Here is an 18135-nt window from a genome sequence, read left to right as displayed (position 1 = left end):
CAGGTGGACCTAACCTGGCTGGGTTCATATGGTACTGCAGGGGGACAACTGTGGTTATATGGGAGAAAATGGGACTGCTCTTCTCCAGCAAAACTGGGTGCTGGGGCTCACCCCTGTTTCTGCAGGGGGCAAAGAGAGTCGGTGGGCTGGTGTTATCACCTGCCTTTTGGGGGAAGGTGAGGCACTTGCCCCTGCTGCTCTGGAGGCCCCAGGGAGTGGACTGTCCTCTTCCTTCACCAGCAGCTTCTGGGGACAAGCTGGGGACAGTTGCAGGCCTGGGCACAGCACCACCTTCCCATGTCCCCAGGCCTGCCCTGGGAGCAAAGCTTGCTATGTTGGTTCTCAGCAAGCGCCTGGGCTGGCACCAGCTCTTCTCACAATGACAACAGCATTGCCCCCCTCACCCTCACTCAGCCAGGGCTGCCCGCACCAGCCCTCGCTTGCAGCTTCTCCACACCTCAGCTGCCCTTGACCTGTCTGCAGTGAAAAACAGTACGCAATGGTTGCTGAGGAGAGGAGGAGCTTTGGACACCAGCAGTGCAGACCAGTGCACAGGATTCTCCTCCCTCACCTCAGAAGCCAGGCCAGGGACACAATCCTGGACCAGGGATGGTGTCTCCTTGCAGGTTGGCCAGCAACAATGCTGCACAGGCAAGAGAAGAACACAAGTTACCTCGTTAAAAATGCAAATGGGGGAAGATGAGGCTGGGAGGCTTGAGGGTTGTATATGAATGACTTTATTTAAGTATGCTGAGCACTACCAGGCAACATGGTTTGGACAGTGTGCGAGGGAACAGTCAGGCAGATCAAACAAATGCTAGATGGCACCTTTCTGTCTGGTCACTGCAGGTTACAAAATGGAGCACTGCTGCTTCTGCAAGGGCAGCAGATGGGCTGGGAGGGGGAGGAAGAGATCACTGGCACTGCCTGGGGGGCATGTGGTAGCTGAACCAAGAGGGGTTTGCTGCTGCCCCACTGCACGCTGCAGTAAACCAGCAAGAATGCAACTGATTTTCCAGCAGAAGGTGGCTGAGCATTGATGGCTCTTTTCTACCTGATAGGCTCTTGCTTAAAAAAAAAGTCTGCTCTGATGGGGGTAGGTGAACATGCAGCCTGGCCTCAGCTGGGAAGAGACTACCATGCCTGCCTATAGCCCCTCAGAGCCCTCAGCAGCGAGCCTGCAGAACGTGGTTCCCACAGGGGCAACACGCTGCTGTTTACATTGATCTTGGCTGGGGCAATGCACCAGCTTTCACCATGCCTCTGCAGCAGCCCTCCAGCTCTCACCCCACCTCTGTGCTTGAGAGTGACCCTAAGGTGATGCGTGGCAATGAACAGATAGGAGGGGAAGGGGGAGGAACTGCCACCGAGCAACTCCAGCTCCACTGTTACTGCCAGGTACTGCAGAAACTCAACAATGGGGAGAAAAAAAGAGCACCAAATAATGCATAACAAAAACCTAAAGAGGAAACGGTGGCACTCCCCAACACAAGTGGAGCTGTAGGCCTGCCCACGGCTGTAAAAGCAGTAGAAGCAAAGCAGCCACTGGGCAAGCAGAAAGGCATACGCAGTACAGCAGAGCACAGCCCTCGCTACAGCTTCCTGCTCACAGACCTGCTGCTCACGCCAACGTCCTGGTACAGTTTATTGTCCTCTCATGTAGTGCATTGATAGAGAACAGCAAGACTCCCTCAAGAGCAGTTACTGGGTGGTGTCGCAGGGCTGGCTGGCTATTCTGCTAAGCATGTGTGCTGTAAACAGTGTTAACATCAAACAATGGACAGCTGGGTAACAGGTGTTCAAAGAAGACCCAAAGCGTAATTCCCAGGTGCTGTGGTCAGTATTTGAGATATCCTCAGACATTTCAATAAATAAAACAATTCTTACATTACAATGCACCTTTCCAATTATTATTTTGACCCAGAATGGATAAAGTACACAGGAGTTATTATGCCTGGCTGCAAATACATGCTCCCTTTGCCCCGACATGGCAGGAAAGGGGGAAACAGCCTCAGCTCTTACAGAGAAAGAACATGAGAACTCAGCACTGTAAATCTTGGCAGGTTGAAGGGAACACACAAGTGCCTTCACCCCCATTCTGGGGCACTTGCTTCCAGAGGAGAATAGGTACTTAAAACAAGGTACGAGAGAATTACCGCCTAGTACAATGAGAGCTGATTAGATTTGCTTTGTTCTACTCCATGCAATACAAACTAAGTCCTATCACCAACTTCTCCAGCTGTGGTGCAGACCCACACATCAGGCTAAGTTACACAGGCATACACACACTCACACACCAAAAACAGTAGGGGTAAAGGGGTTAACTGTTGAGAATGTGCTTTCTCTTAACAAAAACTGTATTAAAAACAACCTCAAAAACCTACTGATGGTGAAGACACTGCTGAAGAAGAAAGTAGCTATGGGGCCTCAGCTAAGTGTTTCCAAACAATCCAGGCGTTGCAGTCAGGCCGACTAAAGCCTGCGTGAGCAGTCTGCAGTGGTTGGCTCCCTTCTGGCTTGCTAGGCAGTTTCTATAAGCTGTTCCCTTTGTTTTTGCTTGCTTGTTTTACAGTGAAAAATGTGATTGTGATACAGAAATTAAGGGACTGAAATGAAAAAGAAATGGGCCATTCTGGAGAATTTCAAATTGGTATTTTCTCCTTTCCATTTAAAAAAAAACCAACAAAAAATAAAAGAAAAAAATAAGAAGTTAGTAGTACTAAAACAACCCTCCTGCTGCTGTTGTCTTTGCTCAGTGACATCGGGGCATGCTGGCGCACACACACACACACAGGCAGCTCTCAGACACTCGGACTCAGAAAAGCGAGTTTAGAACTGAAGTGAGTCTTCGGAGGAGACCGAGGACAGGTCCCAGGGCTAGAAGGTTTTTCGCTGGATGGCACGAGCTCCGTCTTCTTCATACTCCTTTTTCGAAACCCACATTTTCTTAAAGGTGTCCAGTGAGGCCAGAATAGAGCCACTAGGGAGAGACAGGCATGTTATGGGTTAAAGGAAAATGTTAGGGGCACTCTCATCATATCTCTGCAGAGATGAGCTGTTTCTACTGCATGACACTTCCTCATGTTAGAAAGGTGCTGTGGCTCCCAGTTATCTACAACAGAAATGCTCTCTGAACAGTCACTTCCTCTCCTGTTAGCCTCAAACGTGCTGGCACTACAGACCCTGGCACCAGCCACCCCCTCCCAAACGACCTGCCGATCGCTGCTCCAGTAACACACCAAGCATCGCATGAAACCCTGACACGCAGCACCAGAAAGGACAACAGTGGGAGTGCCGACAGGCTGCGCCTCACCAGCCCTCATCCCACAGCAAGATGTGTCGCTGTGCAGTACATACCCAATCCACGTGGAATACAATCTTTCCTGAGGAGCTGATATCTGGGAGAAAGAGAGAATCAGTCAATACCTTCCCAAGCTCCAGTCTGCTCCTCCTGGCACACTGCCCCCATTTCACTACAGCTAACAGCTGACAAACATGGGTATGATCTCTCCCACCAGAAAGACACCCAGCAGCCCCCCACAAAACAGCCACTGTGGTCTAGCATCCTGGACAGGGTTCATGTTGTCAGAGGAGCCACCTTCTCAGTGATGAAACCAAACAGGTTTTCATCACAACAGAAAATACTGTTGGGCTGTCTCAGGAAAGTAGTTTCTGGTTTGAAGCAAATGGCAGCTGCACTCTCAGTGTCATTCTTTAAAGGCCACAGAACAACACACGTAGTATGTGATAAATACAAGAGAGACTGCTCCTACCCTTATTTTGACGTCCTTCGGAGCTAGTTTCTTCACCTCACTCAACAGCCTGTCACCAAAGCCTACAAAAGACAAAAAACCCCCATGTAGTGTGAGCCCCTCAGCAAAATCCCAAGTTCCATCTGCTAACAATGTGGACATGTCCTATGCAGTCCTATTCAAATATCCCACTCCAGATCTCACAGAGAGACCAATTTGGAGAGGCACAGAACACAGCCAGTGAAGTAACAGGATTCTGTCTCCCTCAAGCAGACTTCAAACACCAGCACAATGGGCTCTATCCCTCAGCAGTAACTTCAGATGAGCAAGTGAGATTTTTAGCTAGGACCACAGGTGGGCCAGTTCCCTCCTCCTTCCCTGGGCATTCCTCCTGTGTCCAGCCCATTTGTACAGGGGAGCAGGGTTTGAATGGGAAGACCAGGACCTATCCAGAGATCTCCACCTGTGGATAACAGGCTGACAGGATCTGGCAAAGGATATCTTTAAGTTGATGGGGACCAGCTGAGCCCTGAGGGGATGGGTAGAAAGTTTCCTGCACATGTGTAGCTGACATTTCATGCAGTATCAGGACTGTTGGACTCTCTCGGATACCAAAGACCTAAGGAACCTCAGGAGATGCAGGAGCCTTTTAGGTATCCAGTCTCAACTACCCTGAACTAGAGCAGCAAAAGTGACACAGCTATTCAGTCCTGACACAAGCAGAGTGATAAGAGGAAAAAGATAAAATCCCCCCAAATGCAGGAAATTATATACAAGGGCAGAGGTATCTTACATACCCAGAAGGATATGACTAGGACTCAGAAAATTAAGACAGTAACCCCCCTGAGAGAGCAGAGTTCCCACAGCCCTCATCTCACAGGACAAGTTGGGTGACCTAGGTTATCTTCCCAGTTTCACATGAGAAGGAAGCCAGAGATCAGATATGTCACAACCCACTGAAAGAGGAGAGGCAGGAACCTTTGAAAAGCGTGGAGCCTCCAGACAGCACGATGTTGGAGAACAGCGTTCGCCTCAGGTCCATGTCTGATTTTTGAATGGCAAAAACAAGCACTTCATGGAGTCCTTCACATTCCTCCCCTATCAGGTCTGGCCGGAACAGGAGCTCCGGGGCTCGAAAACGGGCAGAGCCAATCTGCAAGGGGAGAAGTTAGCACAGAGGGCAAGAGAGAGCAGTGTGGCTCTGTTCACTGTCTACAGTTTGGGCCTACCTTTCTTAGGTGAACCTTCAGAGTCAGTGTCCTGGTTTTAGCTGGAATAGAGTTAATTTCCTTTCTAGTAGCTGGTATAGTGTTATGTTTTGGATTTAGTATGAGAATAATGCTGACAACAAACTGATGTTTTCAGTTGTTGCTACGTAGTATTTAGACCAAGTCAAGGATTTTTCAGCTTCTTGGGCCCAGCCAGCAAGAAGGCTGGAGGGGCACAATAAGTGGGGAAGGGACACAGCCAGGACAGCTGACCCAAACTGGCCAAAGGGATATTCCATACCATGTGACATCATGCCCAGTATATAAACTGGGGGGAGTTGGCCCGGGGGGGATCACTGCTTGGGAACTAACGGGGCATTGGTTGGCGAGTGGTGAGCAATTGCATTGTGCATCATTTGTTTTGTATATTCCAATCCTTTTTATTATTGTCATTTTATTATTGTTGTAATTATCATTATTATTTTCTTCCTTTCTGTTCTGTTAAACTGTTCTTATCTCAACACATGAGTTTTACTTGTTTTTTCCCTGATTCTCTCCCCCATCACACCGGGTGGGGGGGAAGTGAGTGAGCAGCTGCATGGTGCTTAGTTACTGGCTGGGGTTAAACCACAACAGTCAGGAAGTTTCCTGGACATTGATGCTGCATCACTAGCTCCCAAGTGAAGTTTGGTCTACTACTCCCAGAAAAGGCACTGTTTCCATTTTGTAGATGAAAGAGATTAAGAAACTTGCTCAGCCCCATATAGCAGGTCACTGGCAGAAAAGGGAGCAGATCCACCCCTGGTACTGCAGTTAAGACCTGTATTTCCTCTTCTTCATCTACTCTGTAATGGGCTCAGTCTTCTGAGGAGTATTCCTAACTCACTCTTCAAAGCAATTGTTTCTGCACCTCTAGGCAGGACAAAAGCCACACACAAAACCACTGCTGAATTTACAGTGAACTGGTAACTACCCACACTCTGTTCCTGATCTACATAAAGATTTGCCAGATCAGAGCCTGCACTCAAACAGCTCAGAGTCCCCATGGTCATGCTGTATCCTTACACAGGACTTCCAGTAGAAGTTGTCAGGTTTCTAATAATGTTTTCTTCCCCTAAAAATTCTAGTGCCCAGTCAACAGCCTGGGATGACTTCTGGTCTTTTAAAATTATCTCCTCCCACCTACACCGCATTAAATTTCCCATCACTAGGCAGAAGGCTATTCTGGAAACCCTGTGCTTCACATTAGGAATCCTCTGAGGGTGGTCTTTACAAACCTCAATAGTGCTTCCATCTGGCAGGTAGTACTGAGCCTTCTCAGTCTCCAGAGTCTCATCCTTCTGGGCGCTTATTGACAGGTAGCAGGCACGCTGGAGAGGAAACAGAGTCAGGGAGAGGGAGATGAGAAGGGTAAACCCAAATGCCTCTGATAAAATACTTTTCTCACTAGCAAAAAATCCATGTATCCCTTTGGGGAGACCAATTTCAACAATATTTTGTGCTGGGGAAAGACCTTTTGGGTTCACATCAGGTAAAATACCTATTCATGCTACAGCTCCATGTGACAATTAGAGATATCAAGGATGCTCACACCCCCTCTAGCTGCTGCTTACCTCTCTCTTCCAGCTCTTTCTCGCTGCTTAGAAGTTACCTCTCTCTAGCACAGATGGGGTAACTATCCTGTAAGCACTTCCAACCTACTGTAGGGCAAAGTAAAACACACACCTGAAACACCTTTAGTGACATTAACCTTGTATAAAGGTGGGCTCAGGTAACTTTGCAACAGATTAGGAGCATGAAGAAAGCCCACTATTACATTTCAACAGGGTAAACGATAACTAATAGCTAACAGCAAAAATTCCTTAACATGATCCAAGCTGCTGACTTCCCATTGCCCACCTAGATTTTAAGTTACAGGAAACAAAATACTCTGACTTTTCAAACCGCTCCAGCACCCCATGTTTTTGCTATTTCAAATTGTCATCATTTGGAGATTAAAAAAAAAAAAGTCTAAACAGAATCACAGAAATGTTTAGATTGGAAGGGCCCTCCTGAGATCATCTAGTCCAATCCCCCTGCTCAGGCAGGGTCAGTTAAAGCAGGCTGCTCAACACCATGTCCAGTTGTGTTTGGAGTACCTCCACAGACGGAGAATCTACAAAACTCTCTGGGGAACCTGAGGGTGTTTGCCCTCACAGTAAACCAAGAAACAGAGAACAACGTTTGCACTAAAGTAGGCATTAAGGGTTCCCCTTTTAAGGTAGTTTCTTCTCTAGACTTTTCAACATCCCCAAATTTCTTTCCTAAATTTTTGCCATTAAAAAAAACCCAAAACCAGTCAGACAGACTCCAACAGATCACAAGCAGCTTTTGAGACTGAGAAACTCCCATGTACAGGATCTCAGCTTTGTGCTTGCCATGGTGCATTCAGGCTGTATATCCAAACTTCTCCAAACGGAAGAAAGCTGCAAACATAAGAAGCCACACTCAGGCCCTCAGATTTGCAAATCAAGTCACAAATGGCACCAACATCAATAGAAATCTCACTGCAAGTTCCAGGTACATATATCCTAGAAATTTGCAAAACTTTCCCCAGCTAAAATTAGTCTTAAAGTAAAGCAAAAAGTGTAAGTTGTAGAGCAAACATCAGGTTGTTTCCTCGCTTCTTCAGCAATCTCACTGGTGAGGGTAGTCAGTATGCAAAGCAGGACTTGGCTCACTTTCCCCTGCTCTTTGTTTTCCTAAGTGTATAGTCCAGAGGAGATACTGCACTGGTGCAAGACATTGTGTTTAACAGTCAGCACAACATTTTTTAATAGTTTCATCACCCAAGATGCAAAGGGAGCCTTGGCCATTTATGAAGAGTACAAGCCTCTTGCTTTGTCCCATAAGGCCATTGCAATTGCACTGCAACTGATGCTTGGTACAAAACAGGCTGCTTCTGAAGAAAAGAGTTCTCCAGCAAGCCTCTGATCACTAGATCTTCTGGTCTACAGATGCTGCAGTATCTGCACGTCAGCTTTTTCTCTCATTCAGCAATCAGCACTTGTAAAACAAAGAGCAGCTACCAGGTTAAAACCTACAGCCCTATGAAGTCTCCTGCTCTGGGCAACAGGCGGAAGCCATTCAGCTGTACCCTGACATGAAGCACAAGCACTGCTCCCTCAGCACAACCACACTGAGCTATAGTCATGCAGAACAAGCAAACTATTTCCATTATGGTCCTTTGCCGGTAGGTCACAGGCTCAGGAATAGCTCCTTAACACTCTCAAGCCCTGGCACAGGCTGCTGGCTCAGCCCAGAGTTATCTGTGGCAATCATAGCTTGTGATGGGGTCCTGCAGCATGGCACCAACTGCCAGGCATCAGCACACGGCAATCACAGCCAGTGCTGATCTGAGGACTGACCCCATGTACTGAAGGCATAGGTGCACAGGCAGCCCCAAGTCACACAGTGTTGCTGAAATCAGAGAGCAACCTGTCTATGTGAGCACAGCGATGCTGCAAAGCTGCTGTGAGCAGTCACCAGCTCTGAGCTACTATTCACCATCCCACCTCTGTCCTCCTCTCTTGGTGCACAACAGAAGCCAAGGTAACTGCTTTACTAGGGATGTTAATCACTGCTTTCCAAACTGCTGTGTAGCTGCAAGGTCACTGAACACTGCAGACGCTATAAAAGAGGGGAAGCTTTTGTAAATGTGAATGCTGTGAGTGAATTCTTTCACAGAGGGATGGAAGCAACTTGCAATATCCCACTTGTGATCCCTACCTGCCATGGATTTTACAGACCCTTGCCCTGAAGGGTAAACAAACACTAGTGAAAGAGATCAGATCCCGAGAAACTGCAGCACAGATAAATGCAGATCAGATTCTGAACTACCAGCCTGTCTTCATCTCCATGTTAACACCTCCTCAACAGGGATTAGATGCGACCTTGACTGTAAGCCTCCCAGAACACCAGATGGCTGATTTGCAAGTGACCTCTGGAGGTCATCTTGTCCTGCCCCCCATTCAAGCAGGGTCACCTAGAACAGGTTGCCCAGGACCATGTCCAGATGCCTTTTGAATATCACCTGGGATGGAGACTCCACAACTCTCTGGACAACCTGTGCCAGTGCTTCATCACCCTCACAGTAAAAAAGTTTATGTTCAGACAGAACCTCTTGTGCTTCAGTTTGTGCATCTTGTCCTGTCACTGGACATCACTGAAATGAGCCTGGCTCTGTTTTCTTTGCATCCTCCCTTCAGACATTTATATATATTGATAAGAACCTCCACAACCTACTCTTCACATGGCTCAACAGTCCCAGCTCTCTCAGCCTTTCCTCATGAGAGGTGCTCCAGTCCTTCATCATCTTAGCGGCCCTAGTCTCCCTTGGGTAGATAAAGGAATGAGCTGTGGAGCTAGGTAGGCTAGCACTTTCCACTGGATTCCACGAGTCACAACTTCCCCTGGGCAGGAATCCCTTCTTGGATAAACACAGAAACAGACAGTGCATCACCTCCTTGATGGTCTTGACAATCTCAAATTCGGAGGTTGTGTGGAAGTCATAGCCTTCCTTCCGGAGATAGAGACGCAGGTAGCGTGAGACATCACGGCCAGCAATGTCAATCCGCATGATGGAGTGGGGCATGGCAAAGCCTTCATAGATGGGAACTGCATGGGTAACGCCATCCCCGGAGTCCAGCACCACTCCTGTAGTCCTCCCAGTTGCGTAGCTAGCGAAGGGGCAAACAATCAAGTCAGAACAAGAAATTCAAAGTGACCCCAAGCATGCAGCACATCCAGGCTCAACTCAGGGAGCAGAGATTTCCCATGAACAGGGGCTAAAAAAAATCCCAAAACCTAGTTCTCATCATAGTTCAGCAAATTCCTGTAAATTCTTTATTACAGAAATTAAAATTGAGTTTCAGTTCTTGCTTGAAAAGGGGTAAGTCAGACATCAGTGTGGTCTTCCACAGGTTTTGTTTTGGTTTGTGAAAAAATGGATTTCATGGCAACATTTCACAAGCACAAATCAAAGACGAAAGACACTTACAGGCTAAGCACAGCTTGCATGGAGATGAATAGTGCTGGCACATTGAAGGTCTCAAAAAACACCTCAGCAGCACGCTCTCTGTTCTTGCGTGGGTTTAGGGGTGCTTCTGTCAGCAGCACAGGATGCTGGTAAAGAAAAGAAGGAGCTGTGCTGCAATAACCAGGAGGCAGCTAGACGTGTGTTCCTGAAAATTTCTGCTTATTTATTCACTTTAGGAACCACTAGTGCAAAGGGACACGTAGAAGGAAATAATTTCAGCTACTAAGCTGTATTAGACTGTGAATACCCTCTATTAAGTTGGAAGACCAGCAGGGTTCTGGTGTAGTTATGAAGTGTTAGGAAATCTACTCTGTGAGCAACCCTGCCCCATGAAGGATGAACAAGATGACTCTCAGTGCCAAAGGTCAGTCAGATCAGCCAAAATACACAGACTCTAAGAAAGGGTGAAGGCATATGGTCTTAGCACGCGCAGGCAGAAATATTCCTACTCCATTTATACAACCTATTGCTCTCTGTCATTGAATAATTTTTTGGTCAGCTCATTCCAGACCACAGGATTGTGGTTTTCTCCTTCCTTACTTCAAATCACGTCACTGCTGCGTGGATATGCCTGATGTGCAGGCAGAACAGGAAAAGTTAGAAGCACTTGGCCTAGAGCAGGATCATTAGAGAGAGTGTGAATAACAAATGCTGAAAGTCAGATTTTCAGTCAGGCCAGAACATTAGATCTGGGGAGGAATTCTGCTTGGACACTTCTTGTGCAATATCTCCTGAGAGGTAAAAGAACCTAATTTAACAACAGACATGTTTAGAAAGAAGAGCAAAGGAAAAGTCCCAAATCTTTCCTGGAGCTCCAAAGCTCCTGGTGTTATATACATACTGAATGATGCCTGTGCCATTACGTAATGAGGTATCTCACCTCCTCTGAGAATGTCTGAAGCTGGTCTTTTGAATACACATACTGCCAAATGCGCTCCATGTCATTCCAGTCCTTCACTATGCCATGCTCCATCGGGTATCGGATCGAGAGGAGACCTCTGTGCTCCTGAGCAAACAGAAAGGACAACAGAGCATACCTGTCAGACTCAAACAATCACATTTCTGAGCACGACGACTATGATTTAATGTCAGACTCACTTTTTTGATGCCACTAAAAGACAACTTATCTCTAGCATGTAGGGCAAAAACTGAACATTAATCACAAACATCTCTGCCAGAGAAATATTCACAAGATTAAACAAGGCCTTTTTATACCAAGCAGGAAAGGCTGGCAGTTGCAGAGCACATTCCATCCTAACACTTTTCAAGCCAACATACAGACACCTATCAAATGGTATCTTTGTTCTACCAGCTCAGTCATGATACAAAACATAACAGGGTGGCATTGGGGAATGTAGTTTGGAGGGCTCACAAGAAATGTGAGACCATACAACTACATGCTGACAAAAGCAGAACTGTGGAAAGCAAGCTTCTTGCCCACATCAGGGAGATAAAAGGCAAGTAGGGTCCATTCCTGAAGTTCCCAGTCAAAACAATGGGGATTTAACCATACAGACCTAGAAGTAGCCTAGAAAAAAAGGAGAGATATAGAAGGACTTGGAAAAAAGGTCTGTGGTCAGAAGGTTGGCACAAGAATTTAATGGAGCTTCCCACTCCACCTTGGACACACTTAAACGTGACAACCTATTCTGCTCTTCAGATCTATATGCTGATGCCAAGGAACCACAGCCCTTTTAAACATAACTGCTACAGCCCCTCCTTACAGCAGGATACTGAGAAATATGGAGAAGTGCAGTATACAGGTTTTCTTACCTCTGCCTTTGGACCAATGAAAATGTCCCCTTCTAAAGCACCAGCCATAACACGAATGTGCTTTGGTCTGCCCACACTAGAACAGAGGCAAGAGTGTAAGTGCTTCTAGAGAGAGAGCTCAGATGCACCCAAGGATTAACTACTTTGTGTTCCTCTCTGTCCTAACCAGTACTTTCTAAAGCAATGGACAGGTCTGGGGGCACTACCAGGTCCAGACAGACCCAGGTTTGCTCTGAGCTAATCTCAGAATCAGAGGTGAAGGGAACAGATTGTAGACAGTTCTGAAGTGGCAGGATATAAGCCAGCTGAGTCTGGCCACGCTTTCTCAGATGATTCAGACTTACTTGTTCCAACAGTGCCTGGGGTGAACATGGCTAGACTAAGCAATGGTCTGAGCTGATAGATCCACATGATGTTGCCTGACCTCAGGTAGCTTCTCAGATTAGACGTTTATAGTCCCATAACCCACCTCACCATACAGAGCACATTGCTCAGAACATAAATATACTCATTAAAAACCCACCCCATTGAAAATAAAAGCCATATTCAGAGTTCCTGATCCAGTAGGCCTCCTTCCAGTAAAACTCTCAGAAAACTTCCAAGGAAGTTTGGCAGGAATCAAGACATCAGACCACACATCAAAGAAATACAGAGGTCTTCACACTTCTCGTCCCATCTTTGTCTTTTTCCTTGTCCTTTTCCTCATGTCTCAAGACTAAAGGATACTACAGCTTTGGTTGGGTGTTGAGCCTGACAAAATGATACGTCACCTTTTATGGTGCGTCACCCCCCTCCCAAAAATCTCAAAGTACTTAATAGCAGAGATCTCCCCTCCCTGATACTTCTGTGCAGCAGGCAGAAGAAGAATAACTAATTTCTCCAGTTACAAAATTGGACCATTCTTCCCCTCTATGTATCAAAGAATTGTTACACAGTACTAAGAACTTACCAAGACCAGCAGAATACTTACTAGTTTGGAAAGCAGTATTTCGGTATTTGATCGCCTGCAAAACCTGCTTTAATCACACCTGAGCCCTGTGGGAGCAAAGATGAAAACATGAGCTTATCATTCATTCAGGCATCTTCACAAGTTGTAAAGGAGTAGCAAAGTACATCAGCACTGCCAGATCCTCCTCTTTTTACTAGGAATAAAGCGCCCCAGAGACTGATTTGCCAGGCGGGATTGGGGATGGGAAGGTGTCAGCAGGCCAGCTTGGCCACTAGAGGGGAGTAACTGGCACCTGCCTAGCAGCGACACATCACACAGGGCACAAACACCCAGGAGCGTCCCGGTACTGCTCCATGTACACACCAAATGCTGCTCTGTACAGAGAAGAATTTTTCTACCCAGTGCTATTGCTAGGGGTGCAGGAGGCTAAATCCAAGGTCTGCAGTTTTCTGTTGATCTTAAATACTCTCTGGGTGAAGGACAGCACTCCAGAAAGCCAAGCAAGAGCAACCGAACCCTGGCAGCTTCAGAGCCCACTGCTAAAATGGGGAGGATGAAGGCTGTAGGCCTCTCGGAAGAAGATTTGGAAAGGATGGAAGGAGGGTGGATAAAGTCAGAAAAGGAAGTAGGAAAGGACTGTGTGAAACAGTCTGGAGCAGAGACTAGGGAAAAGATCACGTGGTGGATAAACTAGCCAATGCTAAGGAGGCAGGTTGCAGAAACGTGGTCAGAAAAGACACTGGAAATGAACCCAGACTGGGGTCTGGAAAGAACAAAGGTACCAGTCACACTGCAAGGGGAAGGGCTGGAGGCAGGAAGAGCAGCTGACAGGATAGGGCTTGTTTAGAAGGGACAAGGAAGAAAAGATTAGGTATGGCAGTCAGAAAGGCAGAAATCCAAAAAGCCTTCTGCAACATTCAAAACAGCACAAGCAGCAAACCCAGAGCGGGTAAAACCAGCCGCAGGGAGGCCCTGGCAGGGAGTCAGAGCCAGGCATCTGGCCCCACAGCTCCCGTCCCTGTCGGTATCATCCGGAAGCATCCTGGGAACCCCATCATCAACTTGGATCTGTGCTGACTTCTTCCCCTCCTCCATTTCCTCTCCTTGCACAAGGGAATGACATCTTGAAACAATGAGCAGTTTGCAGGAACACCCAAGTTTTGCTAAGGAGCGGACTTTCATAGGCTCTCCTCGGATAAGCCGTTTCACTGGTAATCCCAGACTACCATGGGAGCAAGCTTTTCTGCAGAAAGAGGAGCAGTTTGGCTTTACCCTGTACTTGGAGCAAAGCATGTGAGTTTGCACTGAAACCTGTGACCTCTGAAGTGCCTGTTCACTCTCAAGGGCTCTGCAGCAGGACTGCTCTGTTTTTGAGGTCAAAAAGACCTTGTGGCTGCCCCATAGCATTTTAAAACAAGTAGCAATGCAGCTCCTCCACTGCTTTCCCCTTTCCACCACTTCTGCATTGGTCAGCATCACTGCTTTCACTTGGAGACTGAGGCCAAATGAGTTGCTCAGGGCTCTGCCAGCCAAGCTCTGGCTGCAGCGGTTTCTGATGCTGCCCAGTTCCCAGTGCCAGAGGTTACCAGCCAGAGCAGGCTCAGCAGAAAGGAATGCAGGGCGGCCCCAGCCTCGCCAGTTCACAGTCAGTCCAGCGCCTTATTCCCAAACTACTTTCATCAGCAGTTTCAGCCAAGGTGCCGGGCTTTGCACAGAGCATGTGTGCTCTGCTACCAGGGCAGGGGCACTCCTGCCTTAAAACCTACAGTCAGATTTGCCAGGATGCATCTATAAGGGAGGAGTATCAGGAACACTCTGCAAACCAGACCTAACTAGTTATAAAAGATATAAAAGATAGATCGCTCGAATCCTTGCCTCCTGACAAATGTCTGCAGCCAGGCTGGCTCAAGGAGCACACCCAAGCTGGCACCTGGGCAGGACTACTCCCTCTGGGCAAGAGGGACTTGGCTCCAGTTGCATCCCAACGTCTGCCCTAACATGTACCAGTGTGACAAAGTGGCCTGTGAAGTGTTAAAAAGACTTCCCTTTAGATAGGCTCTGTTCTGGGTATTCACTTCAAAGTGAAGCAACAAATAAAACCACTATTCTGATTTTCCTTATCATACCTTATAAACAACTCTATACCTGGGAAATAACACCATCCTTTGTCAAGCCTTGTAGCAAAAAAGTTGAATGAAACACGGTAACATAACCACATCAGAATATTGTGCTTATTGAATATATTATTCAAGATAATGACTGACCTTGCTGCCAGCACAGTCCACTGCTGGGAAGTGGCTTCAGGAGAACAATGATGCTCCTGTTTTAATACAGAGATTGAAACTTCCTTATGCCAGGCCAAAAATTACCCAGTGTGTCCTGGTGACATTCCCAGCAATTTATGCATTTTAAGATTTACATATTGAAGTTCAAAGTAAACTGAATGTGTTGGTAGTTCAGAACTCCTAGCTGGAGTCAAAGACAAATGACTGTTTTGAATGCGCCAGTAGGATGGGACTTCAATACAGTTGTGCTTCCAAGTGCCTGGGACTAAACCAAGCACAGCTGTTTGCTATGTCCACACTACAAAGACCTGACAGCACTTTCTGACCTATTCAATTTTTCTTGAAAACATTTTACTTCTTTGAAAATACATGTGCACCGAGTCAATCTATTTATTTTCGACCAGTTTGAGATTCCTGTACAATCAGAGGAAAAGGTTTAAATTTTGAAATAACCCTGGCTGATTCAGAGGGTTTAAAGTAAAGACCTGTTTTTCATCTTTGTTTCAGACAAGCAAAAAACCATGCATCCTCCCTTCTGCTACAAACTCTGATTTATTAGAACTTAAACAAATTTAAAAATTAACACCCTTCCACCAGTAACTATCCTGGCTGGGCTTTCATCCTGTTTTACTTGGTTGGTTTGTTTTTTGTTTAATCTGAGCAAAAGAATAAAAGAAGAAAGAAAAACTACATGTCAAATGTGAAGGTCAAGAAAAATAATCTCATGGAAAATTCTCATGAGTACCTTGAAGTAACTGAACATGCCTCTCCCGCTAGCTCTGTAGCTAGTCAGTTATTGATTCATTCATCCTGATGCGTTTAGGACTCAAATTTAAATGGAAATCACCAAGAGTCAATCTGCTGTATAGCACTTTTTATGGGGAGTGCACATTTCATATTGTAAAACTATTTTATTTGATACACATTTTATAAGTTCCAGAACAAACCAAAGACACAACGGCCCTTACTGACAGCTCAGCTGTTTAAATGCCACCACTTAGGCTACAAATCCAAATTTTATCCTCTTTTATGTAAAGAGAGACAATTCCATGGACGTCAAGGAATTTGCGCTTGCTTAGGCCACAGCTGAACCATGCTGTCTATCTGCATGTGCATTATGTTCATCAGGGCTCCTAGACCATTTATTTCAGAGAGGGCTTGTTGGAGTGCAAGATGGGAACGTAACTCTTAAAAATTACTTACTAAACAATAAAGAGTATTAAGTTGTGCTGAGGTACAGTTCCAACCTCTCACTGCATATTACAAAACTCTCCCTGCTGAAAACATGCAGCTGAGCATGCTGTTTGGTAAGAGAAAAACACCTCCTTGTTGAGTTTTTAGCTACATACCTTAATGTCCTTTTGGAACACACTGAGATATCAGAGCAGGGCTGGGACTGGGGTGGGGGGGGTAGTCTGGCTTGTTCACTAGCTCAGTATCTCATTTCCCCCTCCCCACCTTCCCACACACACGCATACGTGAGACGGGATAACACTCAGCCTTGAAAAGAGCTTTGAAAAGAGCCTGCAGCTCTCTGAGGAAAAGCAGTAATGAAGCAGCAGGAACAGCAGTACCTGCTCTGTGCAGCTCCACTTCCCGTCCTGCCTGAACTCAGAAGAGTACCAAAAATGCAGTGTCACCACAAGGTTCCTTGGCTGACAGCCTGCCAGCATTAAAGGCAGATGTCACAACAACTGCTTCATTCTACTTCTTGTACAGGGAGGGGAAGGGGGGGAACTCATTTATAAGAGACGCAAGAAGAATTAGCTTTTATAAGACCAGCTGATAAAATGAGAAAAGAAACAAGAGTCAGTTGCTGGCAGATGAGCCCTTCTTCAGGTCTGAAGCAGAGGCGGCAATCATAGCACTAAATAACAAAAGGACATGCTGAAATTAGATATAAGCTCCTATTATATGACTATAGCACAACAAACCCATCCTCACAGTACCAGAGTGCCTGGGAATAACTTTAATGGTTAGCTAATCACTCGACATCACAGCAGGGTCAGTGCTACTCCAGTCATTTCTAAGAACAATCAACCTAACTTATTCTTTAATGTCTTCAGTAAGGAGGATAACATGTTTTTCTCTACATAGTCAATTCTACTGCTCAATCTCCATTTCCATTAGATAGTCTCCTTCAATGTCTAACCTAAATCTCTCTGCTGTGATTCCAGGGGAAGACACAAAACCAAAACTGTATGAGAGAGCTCAAATCGTAGGGAGGAAATTGGGATCAATAATAAAGAAGAGGTCAGAAGAATAATTGGCTTGATCTGAGAAGACCTACAATCATTCAGCTTATGGGAAAAAAAGCAATACTTTGAGAAGCGCTAAGCTAGCAAGTCCACATGTCATATGGCAAAAAGATTCAGCAGAAATTAAGATTATGGAGAAAGAAGACAGTACAACACTGACCCTTCAAAACAACAAAATCTGAATCACTGACAGTAGAGGTCAGAAGGGAGGAGCATGAATTTGTGACTCACCACACTGAAGGAGGCTCCCTCCAAGATACGCCCTCCCACCCCTTCCTGGATAGTCCTTTCTCTTGGGATGCCAGCATGGATGGGGCTAATCAGAACTGGACCCAGCAGTATCTCAACAAGGCATGCAATCACTCTCATTCATCTCAAACTGAGCCGTTACCCACACAGGTTGAAGGTCTGCTTTGAGCTAACAAGAAACATTATCAGCTAGGAGCAGCCATCTGTGACACCACACCCCACTGTCAAATTACAGCTGATGCAACCCACGCTGGGAGCAGTTCCTTTAGGAGCTCTGCCTCCTGTGGGCTTCAGCATGGGAATCCACGCCTTGGGTGCCAGCATGCCCCCTTTTGCTGGGCCTGTCAGGGAGCAGCCTGTGATGGGGAGGTTGGCTGCAGGGTATCATCACTAGCATGGTCCAACAGAGAAGAGCAGACACCCCCGGAGCATGCTGGGGGTCCGGCCAAGGCCTGCCCCCAGAGCATGCTGGGACTCTGGCCAAGGCCGGGCCCACCAGCCGCCATTGTCCCCCAGGCACAAAGAGGGACAAGGCGGGGCCGCAGAGCCGGGGTGCAGCCCCGCCTGACGGACAGCTCTAGCTG

General features: G+C 46.6%; 1 protein-coding gene across 2 annotated transcripts in view; it reads right to left on the bottom strand.

Moving 5' to 3' along the window:
* Positions 1 to 726: 726 nt before the first annotated feature.
* The window catches only part of ACTR1A (ARP1 actin-related protein 1 homolog A, centractin alpha (yeast)), an 18435-nt gene continuing 1026 nt past the window's right edge, over positions 727 to 18135 (bottom strand). For both annotated transcript variants that reach the window (XM_010564819.1, XM_010564818.1), the window contains exons 2-11: positions 12781 to 12845; positions 11811 to 11886; positions 10918 to 11043; positions 9999 to 10123; positions 9462 to 9678; positions 6238 to 6330; positions 4731 to 4905; positions 3774 to 3835; positions 3358 to 3398; positions 727 to 2980 (exon numbers count right to left, since the gene is read on the bottom strand). In XM_010564819.1, coding sequence (XP_010563121.1) covers positions 2878 to 2980; positions 3358 to 3398; positions 3774 to 3835; positions 4731 to 4905; positions 6238 to 6330; positions 9462 to 9678; positions 9999 to 10123; positions 10918 to 11043; positions 11811 to 11858 — 990 coding nt within the window. In that variant the 5' untranslated portion in view covers positions 11859 to 11886; positions 12781 to 12845 and the 3' untranslated portion in view covers positions 727 to 2877. The remainder of the gene's footprint in view (positions 2981 to 3357; positions 3399 to 3773; positions 3836 to 4730; positions 4906 to 6237; positions 6331 to 9461; positions 9679 to 9998; positions 10124 to 10917; positions 11044 to 11810; positions 11887 to 12780; positions 12846 to 18135) is intronic.

Source organism: Haliaeetus leucocephalus, unplaced genomic scaffold, assembly GCF_000737465.1.
Source record: "Haliaeetus leucocephalus isolate CR32 unplaced genomic scaffold, Haliaeetus_leucocephalus-4.0 Scaffold184, whole genome shotgun sequence".
Classification (NCBI taxonomy): domain Eukaryota; kingdom Metazoa; phylum Chordata; class Aves; order Accipitriformes; family Accipitridae; genus Haliaeetus; species Haliaeetus leucocephalus.
Note: the sequence above shows the minus strand (reverse complement) of the source record. Positions and strands in the feature narration are given on the sequence as shown.